Source organism: Sorex fumeus, unplaced genomic scaffold (genome assembly GCF_029834395.1).
Source record: "Sorex fumeus unplaced genomic scaffold, SorFum_2.1 ptg000061l, whole genome shotgun sequence".
NCBI lineage: Eukaryota > Metazoa > Chordata > Mammalia > Eulipotyphla > Soricidae > Sorex > Sorex fumeus.
This window is the reverse complement of record NW_026606118.1, coordinates 46,525,904-46,546,661: the sequence shown is the minus strand read 5'-3', so window position 1 is coordinate 46,546,661 and position 20,758 is coordinate 46,525,904. Positions and strand designations below refer to the sequence as shown.

The 20,758-nt window shown below is 39.6% G+C and overlaps 1 protein-coding gene across 1 annotated transcript in view; it reads left to right on the top strand.

Annotated features, from left to right (window-relative positions):
• FREM2 (FRAS1 related extracellular matrix 2) overlaps positions 1–20,758 on the top strand; it is a 204,181-nt gene that overhangs the window by 173,813 nt on the left and 9,610 nt on the right. Inside the window, exons 13-18 of the mRNA XM_056126254.1 lie at positions 1,084–1,242; positions 2,774–3,077; positions 5,337–5,468; positions 7,973–8,304; positions 17,369–17,561; positions 20,572–20,676. Coding sequence (XP_055982229.1) covers positions 1,084–1,242; positions 2,774–3,077; positions 5,337–5,468; positions 7,973–8,304; positions 17,369–17,561; positions 20,572–20,676 — 1,225 coding nt within the window. The remainder of the gene's footprint in view (positions 1–1,083; positions 1,243–2,773; positions 3,078–5,336; positions 5,469–7,972; positions 8,305–17,368; positions 17,562–20,571; positions 20,677–20,758) is intronic.

The following is a 20,758-nucleotide window of genomic DNA, read 5'->3' as shown; positions in this document are numbered from 1 at the left end:
CAATTGTGTTGTAAGACCCTGGTGAGCACCTCAATTGAAAAGTTATGTGAAAAACACAGCCTGGAGTGTGAACCCTAGTGAGGACATGGACAGTCACTGCAGCGCAAGGGGCTTGTGCAATAGTACATAAGGTAGAGCACTTGCTTTGCATGTGGTCAACATGGATTGGATATCAGCTCCCCATAGGGCCCCCTGAGCCTTCCAGAGTGATCTCCGAGAATAGAGGTTGGAGTGTACCCTGAGCATCACTGAATGTGACCCATAAGACAAAACAAACAAATAAATAAATAAATAAAGGAGTGAAGCCCCCAACAGCATCTAGTCAGAAAGGGCAAATACCATAACCAAGCATGCATCTAAGTCCTTTTCCTAAGATTAGCACCAGCAGGCGGCAAGGGGGAAAGAAGATAACTTTTTTTTAAGTTTCACTTAAATCACTTTCAGTAAGAGCCATGATGTAAATAGAATCTTGGACTTTGTAATGCATGATTGAATACTGCAAGGTTACTTAGGAACTAAAGCAAATTTATTGACAAGGTGCTCTTGTCCCTTACCAGCAGATGTTTACAGATTTCACGTGGGCTTGGAACTGAGCCACTTCCTTTTGCCTGAATTTCAGGTCGTACTTCCAGTCTCTACTCATATCACATTTGGCTTTTCCCCGACATCCACTTTCACAGAGCCCACACCACCAAGGAGTCACTCAGAGATGCTTTCTCTTGGGGTGTCTCTCCACTTCTCCCACTAGCAACTACTTGTCTTTCTCATGGATCTTTACTTTATAAGCACAAATAAAATTTGGCTATGATTATCAAAATTTGAAGGAAAACAATTAGAGTCTAGATGCTTTATGGACCTACCCCCTACCCCACCCTCCACCTGTGGCAGCCGCAAGTGCCCAATACTGAGACCAAAAGTTTGACCAAGACACCAGGATCCTGTGAAGCAAAGTGCTCATAGGGCTTTGGCATGAGATCCTTAGCCCCATGAAGGCATGGACTTGCCGAGCATAGTGAATTTTACTCTGCGCAATAGAGGCACCAAGAGCTAATATTCCCATTGTTGTGATATTTTTTTGTCTAGGTCACCAAAGCCATTGTGTATATAGAAGAAATGAACAGCATGGCAGATGTCACTTTTCCTTCTGTTCCTCAAATTGCGTCCTTACTGATATATGATGACACTTCCAGGGCCAAAGAGAGTGCTGGACCTGTGTCTGGCTACCCTGTTGTCTGTATCACAGTGAGTGGAAAATGGATAAAATTTGGGAAGATTACCAAATTATTTATTAAAATATTTTTGAACATTAACCCATATATTTTCAGCTTGGCAACGAGGAAATGTAAGTAGGCAAATGGTGCAAAGTTGATGTTTTGAAACTTGGAAAGGAAAATTTAATACATTAATGACATATGGCCCTTATTTTTTCTTCTCCACCCTTCAGAGGCTTACTAACTGCTGTGCACATAGTGCGCTATTTCCTGATATCTCAGAAACAGTCACTAGTAGAAAATTAAGGTGTGCCTGGACTGAAGGAATGTATAAATAATGAGGGGAAATATGTAAGAATCAGTTACTCTGCTAAAAAGCAAGATATGACCATTATTCTAAGAATGATACAGAACTAGGAGCTTGAGTCACAGCCTTATGGTAAGAAAGGTTGAGGGTGGTCAAAGTGATAATAAGACAAGCTGTATCTAGAGAAATGGCTTCATAAATGGTATGTGAGGAAGAGTTTTTACTTGCCTTTTCTTAGCTCTATATAATAAGAGCCTGGTGACCAAAAATTGCCAAGTATTTCTTTTTCTACCGGAAGATCCCTGGTAAATGACCTACCTATAACAGGTATATAATAACTGCTTATTGAATTAAATAAATAGAAATGATTATTTGATGTCAAGTTTCAACTGGGTTGAAACGATGGAAACATTTATTTTTATTTTTTATGTTTTGTTTTGTTTATATATTTGTTTTGTTTAATCACCAGGAGCTACACATTTAAAAAGTTGTCCATGATTGGGTTTTAGTCATACAGTGTTCCAACACTCATCCCTTAACCAGTGTACATTTCCCACTACCAATGTTCCCAGATTCCCACCCCACATCATAGAGGATATAGTAAGGAATGGTTCTCATTTGTTGGGTATCAGGTAGTTCTTTGAAAGAAGAATACATGCAGGGAATTACATTTGAGGGCTACTTAGGCAACAGTCCTGTAATAGATTGAAAAGAGGTGGTGGAAATGGTTAAGGAAGAGTCTGACTGACTTAAGAAAGAGCACAGAGGAAGAATCAAGCAAGCTTTACCTTGTGGATGTGGAGGCAAAGGGAGAGAAGAAATGAGGGGGAAAGAAAAAAAGAGGGAGGACTCAACAGCAGATGGCAGGAAAAACAATGTTAGTTGTATCGAACTAGAGGTGGAAATAGCCAATTAACTGATTGAAATGCAAGATGAGAGTTCCTGAAAGCTGTCAGAAGTAGGAATAAAGCATGACGGCAACAATCTCCACTCATTTTCCTCTTGTGTTGGTGAGAAGGTGCAAAGGTGGTGAGATAGGTGTTTGAATATTAAATGTAATGAATTATTGTGAACAACTTTATAAAAATAAAATTATATTTAATAAAAAAAGCTTTTAAGTAGGAATAAAAAATATATTTTTTTGTTTTGTAAATAGCATACAGGTGTTGAAAAAATAGCAATGAAAACACTAGAAAGGGATAATTTCTTCATGGTTTTGTATTGTGGCTCTAATAGAATTATTTGTTTTCCATAGGCTTGCAACCCAAAATATTCAGACTTTGACAAAACAGGTTCCATATGTGCAAGTGAAAACATCAATGACACTTTGACCCGATACCGATGGTTGATCAGCGCACCAGCTGGGCCTGATGGCGTGACCAGCCCCATGAGAGAAGTTGACTTTGACACCTTCTTTACATCATCCAAGATGATCACACTAGACTCCATATACTTCCAGCCCGGCTCCAGGGTGCAGTGTGCAGCTCGTGCAGTGAACGCTGATGGCAATGAAGGTCTAGAGCTGATGAGCCCTATTGTAACGATTGGCAGAGAAGAAGGTAATGCATTTCCCTTTTTATGTACTGGGCACTGGAATATATCAGGGAATATCATAAATGCTTGATTTTTGTTTACTCACTCTCTCAAATACTCCACATATTCCATACTGTCAAAAAAAAAACAAACACTGTCCTCCTATTGTTCATCGATTTGCTTGAGCGGGCCCAGTAACATCTCCATTTTTTTGAGATTTGTTGTTACTGTGTTTGGCATATTGAATATGTCGTGGGTAGCTTGCCAGGCTTTGCCGTGCAGGCGAGATACTCTCGGTAGTTTGCCAGCCTCTCCAAGAGGTGCGGAAGAATCGAACCTGGCCGGGCTGGCTGCGCGTAAGGCAAATGCCCTACCGCTGTGTTATCACTCCAGCCCATATTCCACAAGTACTTACAAATAAAAATCTAGTGGTCAGCGCAATAGTACAGCAGGTTGGGTGCTTGCTTTACATGCAGCAGATCCAGGTTTGATCCCCAGCATCCCATATGGTCCCCAAAGCATTCCAGAAGTAATTCCTGAAAGAAAAGCCAGGAATAAGCTCTGATCACGACCGGATGTGTCCTAAAAATAAAAAACAAAACAAATCTAAGGCAGGAACAGTACTACAGTAGGTAGGGTCTTGCACACAGCTGACCCAGGTTTGACCCATGGTACCACACATGGTTCCCACTGAAGTGATCCTTGAACTTAGAAGGACTAAGCCTTTCATGTCCAGATGTGGCCCAAAAGGCTCTCTCTCTCTCTCTCTGTCTCTCTCTCTCTCTCTCTCTCTATATATATATATATATATGTATCTTAAATATTCTTTAGAAATCAAATACACTACATGGCATATGTATGCGACTGTTTTGCTAGAGTAATACAAATAAGGCAGTAAGGCAAAAGTCCTTTCCTCAAGAATTCGATACTCTAGTTGAGACATATGCAAAGTTTTATCTTGGCAAAGAAGAGAAATGTAAAAGCAGTAGTGACTATCTAAATATATCTTCAACTTAAATTATTATTTAGTGTGTGAGGTAGTCAAGGGAGTTGGGCCACATTTGACTGTACTTGTCTATTCTTGACTTTACTTGACTGTACTCAGGGATCAGTCCTGAAGTCCTAATGTATGTGTGCTAGGTTTTTTTTTTTTATGTAGGAATAGTGCTATTTATTCAGCCACTGATTAGCTGATTGAATTGTGCATGAACTCCACTGGTGCTAGGGTTTAAGCCTGTGCTAGAAGAAGGAAAAGCAATCACTTTTACCCCTGTACTATCTCTACAGTCCTTAAACTATCATTAAACCATAGCTTAAGCTGAATCTTAAAAACAGCAGAGAAAAAAAAATACCAATCAATATGAAAGCATAGAGAGATGGGACATATTTAGAGAACTATAGAAAACTTTAGGAAAAACATCAGTGTTAATAAATAGCCACTACGAGAAACCTGAAAGACAGAAGTTAAGGCACTGGCCTTATACACAGCGGACCGCAGTTTAATTCTTGGCACCTGGTGTGGTCCTCCAAGCTTCTTCAGGAGTGATTCCTGAGTGCAGAGTCAAGAGTAAGCCCAGGATACTAAGGGCAGGGCCCCAAAACAAACCAAAAGAAAGTAAGTAGTCATTCTGCAGTTTCTGTGCTTATTTCCACACTATGGGCTGGAACGATAGCACAGCCGTAGGACATTTGCCTTGAGTGCGACCCAGCCTGGCAGAGCCAGGTTCGATTCCTCCTCCCCTCTCGGAGAGCCTGGCAAGCTACCGAGAGTATCTTGCTCGCATGGCAAAGCCTAGCAAGCTCCCTGTGGCATATTCAATATGCCAAACACAGTAACAACAAGTCTCACAATGGAGACATTACTGGACCTGCTCAAGCAAGTCAATGAACAACGGGAGGACAGTGCAGTACAGTGCAGTGCTATTTCCACACCATAGTCTGTTGCCTCCATATACTTTCCTCTGTCAACTATACCATGGTCCACAAAGAATTTAATATGAATAGAACAATAGTAGCGTTTATGTTTAAAAATGAGTCTTGGGGGGCCGAGAGGTAGTAAAATGGGTAGCGTGCTTGCCTTGCACACAGCCGACCCAGGTTAGATCCCGGGCATCCCATATGGTACTCTGAGAACTTTGAGGCATGATGTCTGGATGCAGAGTCAGGAGGTAAGCCATGGGCATTGCCAGGTTGCCCATCCCTCTTCACCCCCCACCACAAAATTGTCTTTGCGTATTTCCTATTATCATCTTTTGTGGCTTCAATGTGTTCGTTTTCCCCTTAAGGTCTTTGTCAGCCCCGGATGCCAGGAATTGTGGGAGCAGAGCCATTCTCAGCTAAACTACGCTACACAGGTCCTGAGGACTCGGAGTACACGAACCTAATTAAGCTCACCGTCACAATGCCACACATAGATGGTAGGTGACTTGGGTAAGCAAAGCTGGGCTGTGGTCTAGGTTCAGTACTCAGTATATTTTGATGGGCATTCCAAGTCTCCCAGCAGACATGGAGTGCTACATTTGCAACTTAAACTTCAGGTTTCTGCTTTTCCAAGTGTTTCTGCTTTCTTTCTACCCACTTTTAAAGTCTGACAATTGATATATTATTTTGAAGAGAATAAATTTAGTACATGACCAAAGAGAGTAAACAAGAATTTGTTCATTGTGTTTAGATTTTGTGACATAGCACAAATGTGTCTTCAAAATGTTTGAATTTGAACTTAAAGTTAAGCATTTTTATGTGTCAAAGCTTACTTTCAATACGTATTTGCTCTTTGAAAACTCTACCAACATGTACTGCAATAAACTACAGCATTCCGTGGGAATTTAAATAAATCAAAAACATGACTAACAGCATTATAGTTGGCTTTCATTTTCTCTGCTTGATCCAGTGGCCAGAATTTGTGTTTCAATAACCTTACCTACATTTTCTGAACATGTCCCCATGTACAGAAGAACTTTCGAGTTCTAGTCTTCTTCATTCACTTTATGCTCCAACTAAATTGTTCATGTTCATTTTATCACCTGATGTTACTTACATTTTAAGTATCTTAGAGAAAGAAAACATTGGAAACTATAAGTTATAATTATCGCCCTCAGAAAAGGATTCAGTTATGCTTGCCTGCTTATTACAAACCCTAGTTCGTGTTGCTGAGAGGCAGATAGACAGAAACCTCTACCTTAACATAACACTGATCCTGTATTTGGCCATTTCTTCTCCAGATTCAGGGCAGATGTAAGACTTAGAGATGCTCAGAACTGAGGAGAAATCCATCTCGAAAAACAAAACAATTCTTCCTCAAAGAAAGACTGGTGACCCTGTCACTTTAAAGGCTGGGGTTTGGATTTTCTGGATTGCTCACTAGCAATAGTTGTGTTTGAAGGGAGAGCTGATCTTCTCATTCAGGGGCCAGAGGATTTCCATGGAAGAACCTGAGAGGGAGAACGTTTCAAGAAAATTTCTTTCCTAGTTTTTTCCTTACATTTATTTATGCCAGGATTCCACAAAGTGTGAGCTATAGATAGACCTATTGTCTTATAGCTAAGAATGACTCTTGCAAGGTTTTCTTTTTGTGTCTGTATGTGGGGTGTGGGTGTGTGCAGGGGGGGGTCAGGTAAGGAATTGTCTGTTTGTAATTTAGTGTCACACTTGGTGATGCTCAGGCTTACTCCTGGTTCTGCACTCAGTAATCACTCCTGGCAGGCTCTGAGGACCATATGGGATGCCAGGGAATGAATCTGGGTTCGCCACATTCAAGGCAAGTGCCCTAACTGCTATACTATCTTTGTGGCCCTATTCTTGCAATTTTAAAAGTTGGAAGAAAAGAAATATTTTGTGACACATGAAATCCTAACTCATTATTCATGACAAAATCTATTGCACACAATTATGTTCATCTCTTTACTCTTATTACTAGTAGCTTTCTCTCTACAATGTCATCATTGGCTAGTTGACACAATATGGCCCCACAGATGGTAAACTATTTATATAAGTTTTTCACCCCTTAGCCTATATTGTATGATGATAGTTTTTAAACATTTTCATCTTGGTGCTGGAGCGATAGCACAGCAAGTAGGGTGTTTGCCTTGCATGCGACTGACCCAGGTTCGACTCCCAGCATCCCATATGGTCTCCCGAGAGCCTCCAGGAGTAATTCCAGAGTGCAGGGCCAGGAGTAATCCCTGAGCATCACCAGGTGTGACCAAAAAAAGCAAAAAAAAAAAATTAAAAATTAAACATTTTAATCTTAGGGTCACTCTTAATATTGGGAATCTTAATATTGGGAATCTCAAAATTGGGTTTGTTTTTCCCAATGGTTTTCTCCTCAGTTCTGAGCACCTCTAAGCCTCACCTCCACCATGAATCTAAAGATAAAATGGTCAAACATGGGACCCGTGTTATGCTATATTTGGAGCCTCATTTATTTTTTGAGTTGTGTCTATAAATATTTATTGGATTTTAAATAAAATTAAGGAATTTTTAAATATTTACTCATTCTTTTAATAAGAATAAATTTAATGCATATTATCACAAAAACATACTTTATTAAAAAAACCATAATTTATAAGAAAAAAAAGAATGAAGAGAATGGAGAACAGCATTGCTCTACATTAATACATGAAGACTGTCTTTACACTGTGAGATTTTTATGTCTGCTTCTGGAACCAATCTTGTTGTAATATACAATATTGTAATCTCGGAAAAATTGAGAAAATAAGGAGGAAAAAAAGTCAAATGGCATCTAGTACCACTATAAAAACAGCTTTAATGTCAGAGCTCCTGAAAAAAATCTGAGTTGAAACAATGCTTTGGTAGACTGTGAAGTGCCCTATCTTCTAACAGCTGCCTTTACAAATAAGTAACAGTATCCTTCAGCCTTTGTTGTTGGTGAGAATGGTACAATGGTTTCCATTTCCCCTAGGCATGCTTCCTGTGATTTCTACTAAAGAACTTTCCAACTTTGAACTGACACTCAGCCCTGATGGCACAAGAGTAGGAAACCACAAGTGTTCTAACCTCCTGGATTACACTGAGGTGAAGACCCACCACGGTTTCTTGACTGATGCTACGAAAAACCCAGAGATAATTGGAGAGACCTATCCTTACCAGTACAGCTCTTCTGTCCGAGGTTCCAGCACCTTGCGCTTTTACCGAAACCTGAACCTAGAAGCCTGTCTGTGGGAGTTTGTCAGCTACTATGACATGTCAGAACTTCTCACCGACTGTGGAGGCAGCATCGGAACTGATGGACAGGTATGAATTTTTAACACCTGTGCTTTGATCACTGAACCAACCTGGGAGTCTTGTTCATTTACATAGATTTGGACTAAATCTCACCTCCATTCTTCCATCCGCATGATGTTGTAGGTCATTTGGCATAAATGGGAGCAGATCCTCAACCTGGGAGGTGTTGCAAGCATGTCTTCTTTCTGAAACAGAGTGTCAAAATATATGTATATTGTTTTAGCAAGACTCCAAACTGATCCTATTATAAAAACCCAAATACTAATCTTCAGAATATCCAGTACTGGGACTGGAGCAATAACACAGCAGGTAGAGCATTTACCTTGCATACAGCCGACCAGATTTTGATTCCCAACATCCCATATGGTCCCCTGAGCAAAGCCAGGAGTAATTCCTGAGTGCAGAACCAGGAGTATCCCCTGTGTATCACCAGGTGTGACCCAAAAAGCAGAATATCCACTATCATTTCAGCATATATGTATGAGAAACCATCTAAACTGGGGATTAACCATTCTCATCATCAATCTAGTTTTTTTACTCATTACTATATTCTATCTTCTATGTATCTATCATACTATGATTACCTTATTATCATCCTTCTTCTTTACTTTTATCATTACTATCATTACCTCATTACCATCATTCTTCTTCCCACCACCTTTAACTTGTTTTATTCATAAATTGATACGCTATTAAACAAGTGGTAGCCAAGAGAGAAGACAAACCACAATCAATTTAATGCCACCGCAGAGCTGTAGAACCTACTTCAACTGGTGCTAATACTGACGGGAGAATTACCTATTATGTCTGGGAGCTATTGAACTTCAAGGTGTTGATACGTTGCCTCAACCACCTCTCGTAAAAATTGCAAGATATTCAGAAAGCTTGCCAGATTATTAAAAATTGCCAATAAAGACTTCACCAAAATTTTTCATAATAAAAATGAGATCTATAGTCACAAAAATACCTCAGCCTTTTTCTTTATAGATGAAAGATCTCTGGTTGCTATTACTCTACCTCATAGAGCCTGCTTTTGAGTCATTTCTATTTACTTCCAAGCTCCTTTTCTTTTTTTTTCTTTTTTTTCTTTTTATTTATTTTTTTAATTTATTTATTTATTGAATCACTGTGGGAAAGGTTACAAAGCTTTCAGATTTAGGTCTCAGTCATGCAAATGCAAATATCAAACACATTTCCCTTTACCAATACTTGTTTTTTACCATGAAGAACCCCAATAAAACCCCACCCCCCACCCCTCCCCGTCCCTGTGAGGCAGATGAATTCTAGTTAACACTCTATCTGCTTTGATTAGAGTCATTGTTTCAATAAAAGATTCACCACTATTATTTAGAGTTTACCACCCCCCCAAATCAGACATGCTGAAAAAGCATTGTGAAGTGGTTTGCTTTCTACAGCTGGGTTCAAGAATTAAATGTTGGTTTTGGATTTCTGCTATTTTACCTATTGACCCTGGAAGTATTTCTACTGAAAGTCAGATAGTTAAGAAATTGGTTTCTGTGTTCTGGAGTCGTGGCCATGCTGGAGAGCCACTCGTGGGGGCAACTGGTGGCCTCGGTAGGGCGTGAAAGGCGGACCGAAACGCCCCCCTTCCCATGAGGTTTTAGTCGCCCCCACACTCCCGGTTCATACCTGCTGTCCACAAGGCTCCCATGTGGCCACCATCTTTCTTTCCAGAGAGGAGAGGGCAAATGGGGCAACACCCTTTTCCCTCCGGACAGACATGATGGCCTGATTAACGCATAGTCCGTTCACTTTTCTGCTCCAAGCTGCCGGGTTCTGCATTAAGTCCTTGTGCTTCTGGGGCTGTGGCCGTGCTGGGAAGCCGCTTGTGGGGGGCAACTGTTGACCTCGGTAGGTCGTGAAGGACGGACCGGAACGCCCCCCTTCCCATGAGGTTTTAGTCGCCCCCACACCCCCGGCTCATACCTGCTGTCCACAAGGCTCCCATGCGGCCGCCATCCTTCTTTCCAGAGAAGAGAGGGCGAATGGGGCAACACCCTTTCCCCTCTGGGCAGAAACCAAGCTCCTTTTCTTTTGAAATCTATTAGCACAAATAGATGTACTAGAAGGATGACATTATAGTTCTAATTCTTCTTTGTTCAGATTCACTTGTTAGCACGAAACTTCCCTATGAACAGGTTTTGTTCATCCTTAAAAATATTTTCTGTCTTCCCTGAAAAATGGTAACACTTTTCCACATCTTGTTTATGCATGTGAATGACTTTATCTCTATTGAAAACCCCACACTACTTTCTTCTAAAAAAATTTTTCTACTTTTGCACAATTGGAAATAAATTTATCTCGTCATCTCATGATGATGACATGATTACATTCAATGCAGTCACTGAAGTTGAGAGATGTTTGTTATAAAATGTTTAAGTAAATTAAATGGCAGTACAATGTAATAAAGCATATTTCTTATTCTCTTAAAATGAAGCTCAGAAATGACCTGCTTATGTTTCTCTACTTTTTTCCTTAGGCTTAAACTCCTTATTTTTCCTAGTTACTGATGTTTCTAGCACCCACATGCTCCATCACATACACACACACACAGAGTGCTTAAATATATAAGAAGAAATACACATATATGTAAATTTAAGTAGAAGAAATCTAAACATTTTAAATATTTTCCTAATGTTCCCTCATTATTTTGGACTAAAAATAATCATAGTAATAACTAACAATAGTGATAATAACAAGAACAATGTTTGTTGTGTGCCTGACATTCTAAGTATCTTACATATTTCTGCTAATTCTGTCTTTTCAAGTCTATGACACAAATACTAATTTTGTCCCATTTTTAGAGACAGTGACAAGTCTCACAATGGAGACATCACTGGTGCCCGCTCGAGCAAATCAATGAACAAAGGGAGTACAGCGCTACAGTACAGTGCTACAGTTATACCTTAATTATAGGGTCTCTAGATTTTTTATTAAAAGACAGATGAGATTTAAGTGAACATATTGAACAATAAGACATTTTATAAGAGTCGCTGAAAAGCAGCAAATTCTTGGTGAATACATACTACCTTTGTACTTCCAAAGTTTCACAAACTTTTATGTTGTGATGGAGAGAGAAATGATCAAAAAGTAAACCATCAGCATGGTTTAAATGTGTTCATAGCAGGTTTAAGATATTTTGCCTGGCCAGTAGAGAAGAACCTTCAAAGAAGAGGCCAATGTTAACCCAAGTCTGGTTCACCTCTGTCAATTCCGCAGCCCTAAGCAAGCCTCTAAATGATGCTATCTTCCCCTTTCCTGTCTTTTCTAGACTTACTACCTGAAATGAAGATAATCAGTGTGCAGATAAAATTTACCAAATAATAACTGCTTCTTCCAGGAACAAAATAGTGAGCTTCTGTTCTATTTTGTTTTGTTTCTCAAGTATTCTTAGTAGTTATGGCTAATGCCATGAAATATCGCCAAGTTCCTGCATTTTTCTTTGTAACTAAAAAGTTCTTTCTCACTCATTCTGAAAGGGTTTTCTGTATTGCTCAGCCTCCCGCAGTCATATTATTTAATTTACAGAAAAGAGTTGCCAAGTGCTAGGAATTACCTGAAGCAGTAAGAATCCGTTAGCAGCGGTGATGTTCTGAGAAGTTTGACTTTCGGTAGCTTTAGCTGACACTAAGCCTATATTTCTGTTTTTACTATCTTGCTCCCTAAGTCTCATTTATTAAAAAGGTATTTAATGATCATCATAGAGCATACCAGACACTGAAAGAGGATACAGAATTTACAAAGTAAAGTTATAAGTGAAATCTGCACTTTTATCAGGTAACAATTTCCCTTGCCAGGAAAAAGAAGTAGAATTTCTCTAGTAATATTCAAGGATAAAATCACTTGTCATGGTTTCTTAAAAAATAAAATCAGATAAAGAGCAGGAAAGAGGAAAATGGATATAAGTGATTGCTCCACTTTGTGTGTGATGTGAGTTTTTTTTTATAAATGAAAATGAAATTGCTGGTTCACAGTGAAAATATTCGTGAGGCAAGATAGTCATGAAAACTAAACTAACTTCTTTAAACTATTGGATATTTGAAGCATTTTTTCTCTCAAAAACAGTATTTAAAAATGAAAGCCCACAGCTCATTCCACCGATCATTGGCTTAACTCTCTGAACTGCAGGGTCAGAATCTAAACGTTTACTTTATTAGGTAAACAGCAGCTGATAACATCATTCCAATGGCTGAATAAGCTCCAGAAATGCAGTCCAAGTTACAGTTCATACTTGAAATACTAAGGTATAATGTACTTAGAAGAAGACCTGGTGCCTTTTTAATTTTGTAAAAGTAAACATTCTTTCTAATTTTCTTTTAATTTACTTTCATGGGGCTGGCCCAGTACTCCTAATGGTGCTCAGGGGACCATGGAGATCAAACCTTGGGCTCCCTATGCTAGGCATAGGTTCTACCACTTGAGTCAGGTCCCTGGAGCTCAACAGGTATTTTTTTCTTTGCTGCTGGGTTTAGGGAATATTTTCCTACACTTTTTATGACATGTTTAATTTATCAGTATGGAACTTTGGTGCCTGTGTCTTGGAAATGATTGATTGGCATTATTTTAAATTTAGTGTACTCATTTCCTCTGTTTTACCTATCAGCTATTCTAAATAATTTGTAAGAAATAGCAGGAAACATACAAAATTTCTAACTCTCTTGAAGGATGGTGTTTGATGTTTTGTCAGATTCATCCTTTTTAAAAAATAATGTGGATTTTTTTTTAAATGACAATAATGACAGTGCCATGGAAAGCCGGGAAAAAGAATAAACATCTCATTATCTCACTACCATTATGCAGATGTATTTTCTAATCTCTTTTACTCTGCATACACATATTCATAATAGTGTAATAAGAAAACATCTTTATATTGCTTTTTAACTTAAGATACCTTATGCATTCTCCCATCAGAAGGAAACTTCCCTGAATTTTAATGGTTGCATGTTGCTTTGCAGAGTACATTGTTATTCTTCATTACTAGGTGATGTCAATTGGTCTAATCACTTTCCATTCTACTCTTGGTGTTAAAACTGCACTTCACAATCGATTTCTCAATGATTAGAATAAAGTTCATCCTTAGAAGTACTATCGCAGAGCACTTCAATTGCAGGGCTGGCCATGTTAGCACATAATGGGGAGTGCTAGCCACTAAGAGGCTGCAATAGAATAACTTACTTGATGCTGGTTTTCTTTTATATGTCTTTGTTGGTGGTTCAGGTCATCATTGTGATTTGATGGATTTTCAACTCCATGAAACAGAGTTACATTATTATGTTCAGAGTATTCACAAATTCCAATATCATTCCAGTTGCTAAGAGTGTGAAAAAAAATATAAGAACACTGTCATAAAACCTCACTCTTAAGAAAAATGATCTGTCTGATGTTTGTTTTCTCTGTGTTAAAGACCACTGTTTTTGCTCTGCTATGCAGCTGGGTTTTTTTAATGCTTTTTGTGTCCCACCCAGCGATGCTCAGGGGTTATTCCTGGCTCTGCACTCAGGAATTACTCCTGACAGTGCTCGGGGACCATATGGGATGTTGAGGATTCAACCCAGGTCGGCTATGTGCAAGGCGAATGCCCTAACCATTGTACTATCGCTCTGGGTTTTTTTAATGCTTTTTGTGTCCCACCCAGCGATGCTCAGGGGTTATTCCTGGCTCTGCACTCAGGAATTACTCCTGACAGTGCTCGGGGACCATATGGGATGTTGAGGATTCAACCCAGGTCGGCTATGTGCAAGGCGAATGCCCTAACCATTGTACTATCGCTCTGGCCCCTGCCGAGATATTTTCAAAATTAAGTATGTCAGAATTTGTTAAGATATCCTTAGACTGTACCAGCTTTGTATAGAATCCAATGAAATGTGATCGATAGAAACAGCTTTGGCCAAAAGCTGGTTTCTGATATTAGCAGGCCCCCCAGAAAGCCTAAATAATTTTCTTTACTCTTTTGAGCCCTGATTTTCCTTGTTTCCAATCCATCATCTGTCAATTTAATACATCCAGTAATCTACACAGTCATATAAATATAATAAAGGAGAAAAGTAGGCTTAGTGAATAACTTTGATGGTGAACTTAGCACAGTACCTGAGAAGTGGTATGTGCTCAATAAATAGATGTTAGTTAACTTCATGACTCCCAATTCACCTGCCAGTACCTGAACATAAAAAATATAAAATTTGGAGCAAAATATTTCATCTAGTTTTTGATATGTCTTTTATTATTATTATTACTATTATTATTATTATTATTTGTTTTGAGGGCCATACCCAGCAATGCTGAGGGGTTACTCCAAGCTCTGCACTCAGAAATCACCCATGGTGGGCTCAGGGGACCATATGGGATGCCAGGGATAAAACCTGGCCAGCCGGTGCAAGACAAGTTCCTTACCCACAATGGGTCAATCTCTCTGGCCCATTATTTTTGTTTTTAATTATATGTGTTTTCAGATCTTTCCTGCTTCATTTCATCATATATGATATATTTTGTATAATAAAGTTTATTTGGGCTAGAGCTATAGCACAGCGGTAGGGCGTTTGCCTTACAAGCGGCCAACATGGCCGACCCGAGTTCGATTCCTCTGCCCCTCTCAGAGAGCCCAGCAAGCTACCGAGAGTATCTCGCCTGCTCGGCAAAACATTACAAGCTCCCCGTGATGTATTCAATATGCCAAACACAGTAACAACAAGTCTCATGATGGAGACGTTACTGGGCCCGCTCAAGCAATAAAGTTTATTTAATACATACTTTAGATAATAAATATAAATATTTTATATACTATCATGTCAAATTTTATAAGCATTTATAGAAATAATTGAGAAGCAAAAAACTGGAGACAATTGAAATGCCCATCAACTTAGTAAATAAAATGTGGCCTACAAATACAATATTATGTTCTTCTTCAGTATAGAAGTATTAAAGCCCAGTACAACATGGATTTACCTTGAAAATTAACTTTTATTATACTTACTAATTGCATAACTTTCATTAAACTAAATGAAAGCTTACATATGTAACAATATATCACACATTGTATGACTCCACTTCTATGAACTATCCAGAATAAGTAATCACATAGAGACAGAGCCATAGCACAGTGGGTAGAGCACTTGCCTTTCATGTAACTGACCCAGATTCGATCCCTGGCATCCCATCTGGACTTCTGAGCCCACCAGGGGTGGTTTCTGAGTGCAGAGCTAGGAGTAATCCTTCAACATTGCTGGGTCTGGCCCTCAAACCAAATAATAATACGTAAAGGTAAAGGCCCTCCCGTTGATCGTCGATTTGCTCGAGCGGGCCCAGTAACGTCTCCATTGGAGACTTTGTTGTTACTGTGTCTGGCATATCGAATACTCTCGGTAGCTTGCCGGGCTCTCCAAGAGGGGCGGAGGAATCGAACTCGGGTCGGCCATGTTGGCTGTGTGTAAGGCGAACGCCCTACCCGCTGTGCTATCGCTCCAGCCCAAATATATAATACTTTATTATTTTTATATAGTGGTACTTTAGCACAGAGCCAGGAGTAAGCCCTGAGCACAGCTGGCTGTGCCCCCCCCTCAAAAAAAAAGAAAATTCCTTTCAGAGGTGATGAAAATTTCCTAAAATTGTCCAGGGTGGAAATAATTGTACTACTGAATATTTTTTATCTTTATTTTATTTTTTCATATTAAAAATTTTTTTAATAGTGAGACATCATGAGGGACAGTTGCAGACTTACACATTTTTGTGCTTGGGTTTCAATTATACAATGATCAAATACCCATCCCTCCACCAGTGCCCATTTCCCACTACCACGGATCCCAGTATCCCTCCCACCCCCCATCCACCCCAGCCCACCCTGCCTCTGTGGCAGGGCATTCCCTTTTGTTCTCTCTCTCTTATTGGGTGTTGCGGTTTGCAAAAGAGGCAATGGGTGACAATCATGTTTAGTCTACAGTCTACTTTCCGCATGCTTCTCCCATCCTGGGAGGATCCTCCCAACATCTTTATTTGGTGTTCCCTTCTCTATCTGAGCTCCCTTTTCCCCTAGTATGTGTGGTTGGTCTCCAAGTCATGGAGTAAAATTCCTGGTACTAATCTCGGCCATTCTTGGATGTTAGTCTCCTATTTTGTTACTTTATGTTCCCCAGATGAATGCAATCTTTCTATTTCTATCCCTTTCTTTCTGAGTCATTTTGCTTAACATGATACTTTCCATGTAGTACCACTTGTATGTAAATTTCGTTACTTCGTCTTTTCTAACAGCTACATAGTACTCCATTGTATAAATGTGCCAAAGTTTCTTTAACCAGTCATCTGTTCTCGGGCACTCAGGTTTTTTCCAAATTCTGGCTATTGTGTACTACTGAATATTTTAATAAAGCTTCTCTAAAACAATTAAGAAAAACTGTCTAAATATAGTATATTCAAAATAATTCTGCTTGTTTTAAAGATTCTGCCACATGGCTTTTATTTGCAAAGGAAGGAAGCATAGGGTTTCTTTGGGGGGTGGGGGGTGTTTATTTTTTTCATTTTCACTCCCTCTATTTTTTATTGAATCACCATGAGATACAGTTACAAAGCTTTCATGATTGAGTTTCAGTCATACAATGATCAAACTACCCATCCCTCCACCAGTGCACCCTTTCCACCACCAATGTCCCCCGTATCCCTTCTGCCACCCTCACCCTATCCTACCCCCTGCCTCTGTGGCAGGAACCTTCCTTCTTACTCTCTCTCTACATTTGGGCATCATGGTTTGCTATACATATCTTGAGAGGCCATCATGTTGCTTTCAGCAAACATCTCCCATCCTGAGCAATGCCTCCAACCATAATTGATTTAGTAATCCCTCCTCCATTCCAACTGCCTTCTCCCCCAGCACATGAAAACGAATATTTTGTTGCTCCAAATTAAGTGAGAGAACTGTAGTTTTGTAAATGCTGTTATTTCCTTTCTTCCATGAATACTCAAAATCTGCAGGTAAAGAAGAGGGAGAAATTGCGTGTACAAAATTTGGTTCATCTGTTTAACAGTACTGAATGGTGCTGATAGCTATAGTTGTATTTTGTTTTAGGTGCTGAACCTAGTGCAGTCTTATGTGACCCTTCGAGTTCCTCTGTACGTTTCCTATGTGTTCCATTCCCCTGTTGGAGTAGGAGGTTGGCAGCATTTTGACCTGAAATCCGAGCTTCGCCTAACTTTTGTGTATGATACTGCCATCTTGTGGAATGATGGAATTGGCAGCCCACCCGAAGCTGAACTCCAAGGTGAGCTAACAGAAAACTTGTGTTCAGATCCATTTGAATAAGAGGAAGTTTCACCACCACTAAAAATAACAAAGACAATCTTTTTTAAAGCATCGTCATTCACAGTTAAGTTCCGAGCATATGATGTTCCAACACCAATCTCACCACCAAACCAATGTCACCAGGATCCCTCCCACCACAACTGCCCATTCCATAGCCTGCCTTCTTGACCAAAACATTTATATTTTATCTTAAGACAATTTGCTTGGGGACAGAGTGACAGTACAGCAGATACTACACTTGCCTTGAACACAGCCAACCCAGGTTTAATCCCCAGAACCCTGTATGGTCCCTTGAGGCCTACCAGGAGTAATCCCTGAGCACCACCAGATGTATAACCCAAAATTAAAATTAAGTAAGAAAAAAATAAGAAATGGCCCAAGGGGAAAGGGGACATTTCTGTTTTGGAAAATGAGGATTGCATTTAAAGTACAATATAGTTGTGTCCTGGATTCTAGATTTGAATCTGCATATAACTAGTTATGTCTTCTCAAACATACCTCTCAATTTTGGGGAAAGGGAGGAGCCACACCCAGCAGTGTTCAAGGGCTACTCATGGCTCAGTGCTCAGGGATCATTGCTATTGGTGTTCAAGGGACCAGATGGTCCAGGGATCAAACCTAAATCTCTACAAGCAAAGCATGTGCTCAACCCACTGGACTGTCCCTTTAGTCCAATATTTCTTAACCTTTATGACAATTCGGTTCTTTTGAAAACTGCCTATTATTTAGCTAAAGTAAGTTCTCCTGACTATTGAGTCCACATCCTGCTTGCACTAAATTTACATCCCAAAAGCAAATATTGTTCATCTGCTGATTGTAAACTTCAATATCAACTCTTTGGACAGATGGAGATCATCTCAATGCCATGAGGATGGTAATATGATCACCTAATTAATTATTTGCCAAACTGATTCATTAATTAAAAAATATTTAAAAAGAATTTTTGATTAAAAATATTGTTTGCCAAACTGTTTCAGATATTTTTATTTTACAGTTTGCTTAGAAAACGCATATTTAAGTGACTTAAAGCACATCAAGTCTGCGGTTCTCAATTTCTAAACAAGGATATTCCTTCTTCTATCTGGAGGCAATGTAGATGAAACTGCTGCATTTCTTAGGGAAACTTAAGAGTTTTCATTAAGGCCATAGAATTGTATTCAGGAGGGGCCCCAGTGATGGTACAGTGGGTAGGGCACTTGCCTTGCACGTGACTGACCTGCGTTTAATTCTTTGAATCCCATATGGTCCTCTGATCCTGCCAGGAGTGATCCCTAAGCACAAAGCCAGAAGTAAACCCTGAGAACTGCCAAATGTGGCCCTAACACAAAGAAATAAAAAAAAACTAACAACCAAAAAGGACTGTACTCAGGACCAGGTAGTATGGATGTTAAGCCTTTGCCTTGCATGCAGCCAGACCTGGTTTATGTTCTCAGCACCCTTTTGAGAACAACTCAAAAAAAGCAAAATAACATAAAATAAAATAAAACGAAAAGTCTACTCTTTGTAGAGAGCACAATCCTGTTTCCACTTATATCTCCTAATCTTCAACTTTGACAAGTTTATCATGTCTCTCAATTTTGCAGCTTTATTTTTGTAGCCTAAGTCTGTCTTCTGCCTTGTCCTATTTAATCCCACTGCATATTTAATATTGATTTCATTATGTCATCTTCTTCGTCCTTGCCTCCTTTTCTCCTTAGAAAAACAACACAAAAATACCCCATCCTCTCATATCACTCAGAATTCTAATAAGTTCCCTTTGACTAATAGGTTTTAAGATGAGGCAAATCATAAGTAGAGAGAAAGAGAGTCAGAGGGAAATTGTCTGCCATGGAGGCGGGGGGAGGGGTGGGGAAGGGCATACGAGGGGCATTGTTGGTGGAAAATGTTCACTGATGAAGGGATGGATGTTCAATAATTGTATGGCTGAAACTCAAACATGAAAGCTTTATAACTGTAGCTCATGGTGATTCCATAAAACTAAAAAAATGAGGCAAATTTGCACTATTTCTTAGAAGAAATTTTGCACATTAAGAGTCCCTGGTCAAACCCTCCTTCACTGCTGGTGGGAATGCCGACTGGTTCAGCCCTTTTGGAAAACAGTATGGACGATTCTCAAAAAATTAGAAATTGAGCTCCCATTTCACCCAGCAATACCACTCCTGGGAATATATCCCAGAATGACAAAAAAGTATAGTCAAAGTGACATCTGCACTTGTTTGTTCATTGCAGCACTTTTTACAATAGCCAGAATCTGGAAAAAAAAAAAAACCTGAGTGCCCTAGAACAGATGACTGGTTAAAGAAACTTTGGTACATCTACACAATGAAGTACTATGTAGCTGTTAGAAAGGATGAAGTCATGAAATTTACAGACAAGTGTTACTACATGGAAAGTATCATGTTAAGCAAAATGAGTCAGAAAGAGAGGGATAGACATAGAAAGATTACATTCATCTGGGGAATATAAAGTAACAAAATAGGAGACTAACACTCAAGAATTGCCGAGATTAGTACCAGGAGTTTTGCTCCATGGCTTGGAGGCCAGCCACACATACTAGGGGAAAAGGGAGATCAGATAGAGAGGGGGCACCAAATAAAGGGTGTTGGGAAGATCCTCCCAGGATGGGAGAAGCATGCTGAAAGTATACTATAAACCAAACATGATATGCACCCAATGCCTCTTTTGCAAACCACAACACCCAAAAGGAGAGAGAGAACAAAAGGGAATGCCCTGCCATAGAGGCAGGGTGGGATGGGGGGGATGGGGGGTGGGAGGGATACTGGGACCCGTGGTGGTGGAAAATGGGCACTGGTGGAGGGATGGGTATTTGATCATTGTATAATTGAAACCCAAGCACAAAAAAATGTAAGTCTACAGCTGTACCTCATGGTGTCTCACTAATAAAAAATTTTTTTTTAAATTAAAAAAAAAGAGTCCCTGGTCACCATTATTTTCACTCTGTACTGTAGGTTCTCTCTATCCAACCAGCATGCGCATCGGTGAGGAGGGTCGCTTGGTTGTGAACTTCAAGACGGCAGCTCAGTTCCATGGCTTGTTCGTGCTCTCTCATCCAGGTAAGCCCTGTTGTTCATTAACAGCCACTCCTCCTACAAGAAGTGTAGAGCTGCCCATATTCACACTGCTTCAGGTTACTTC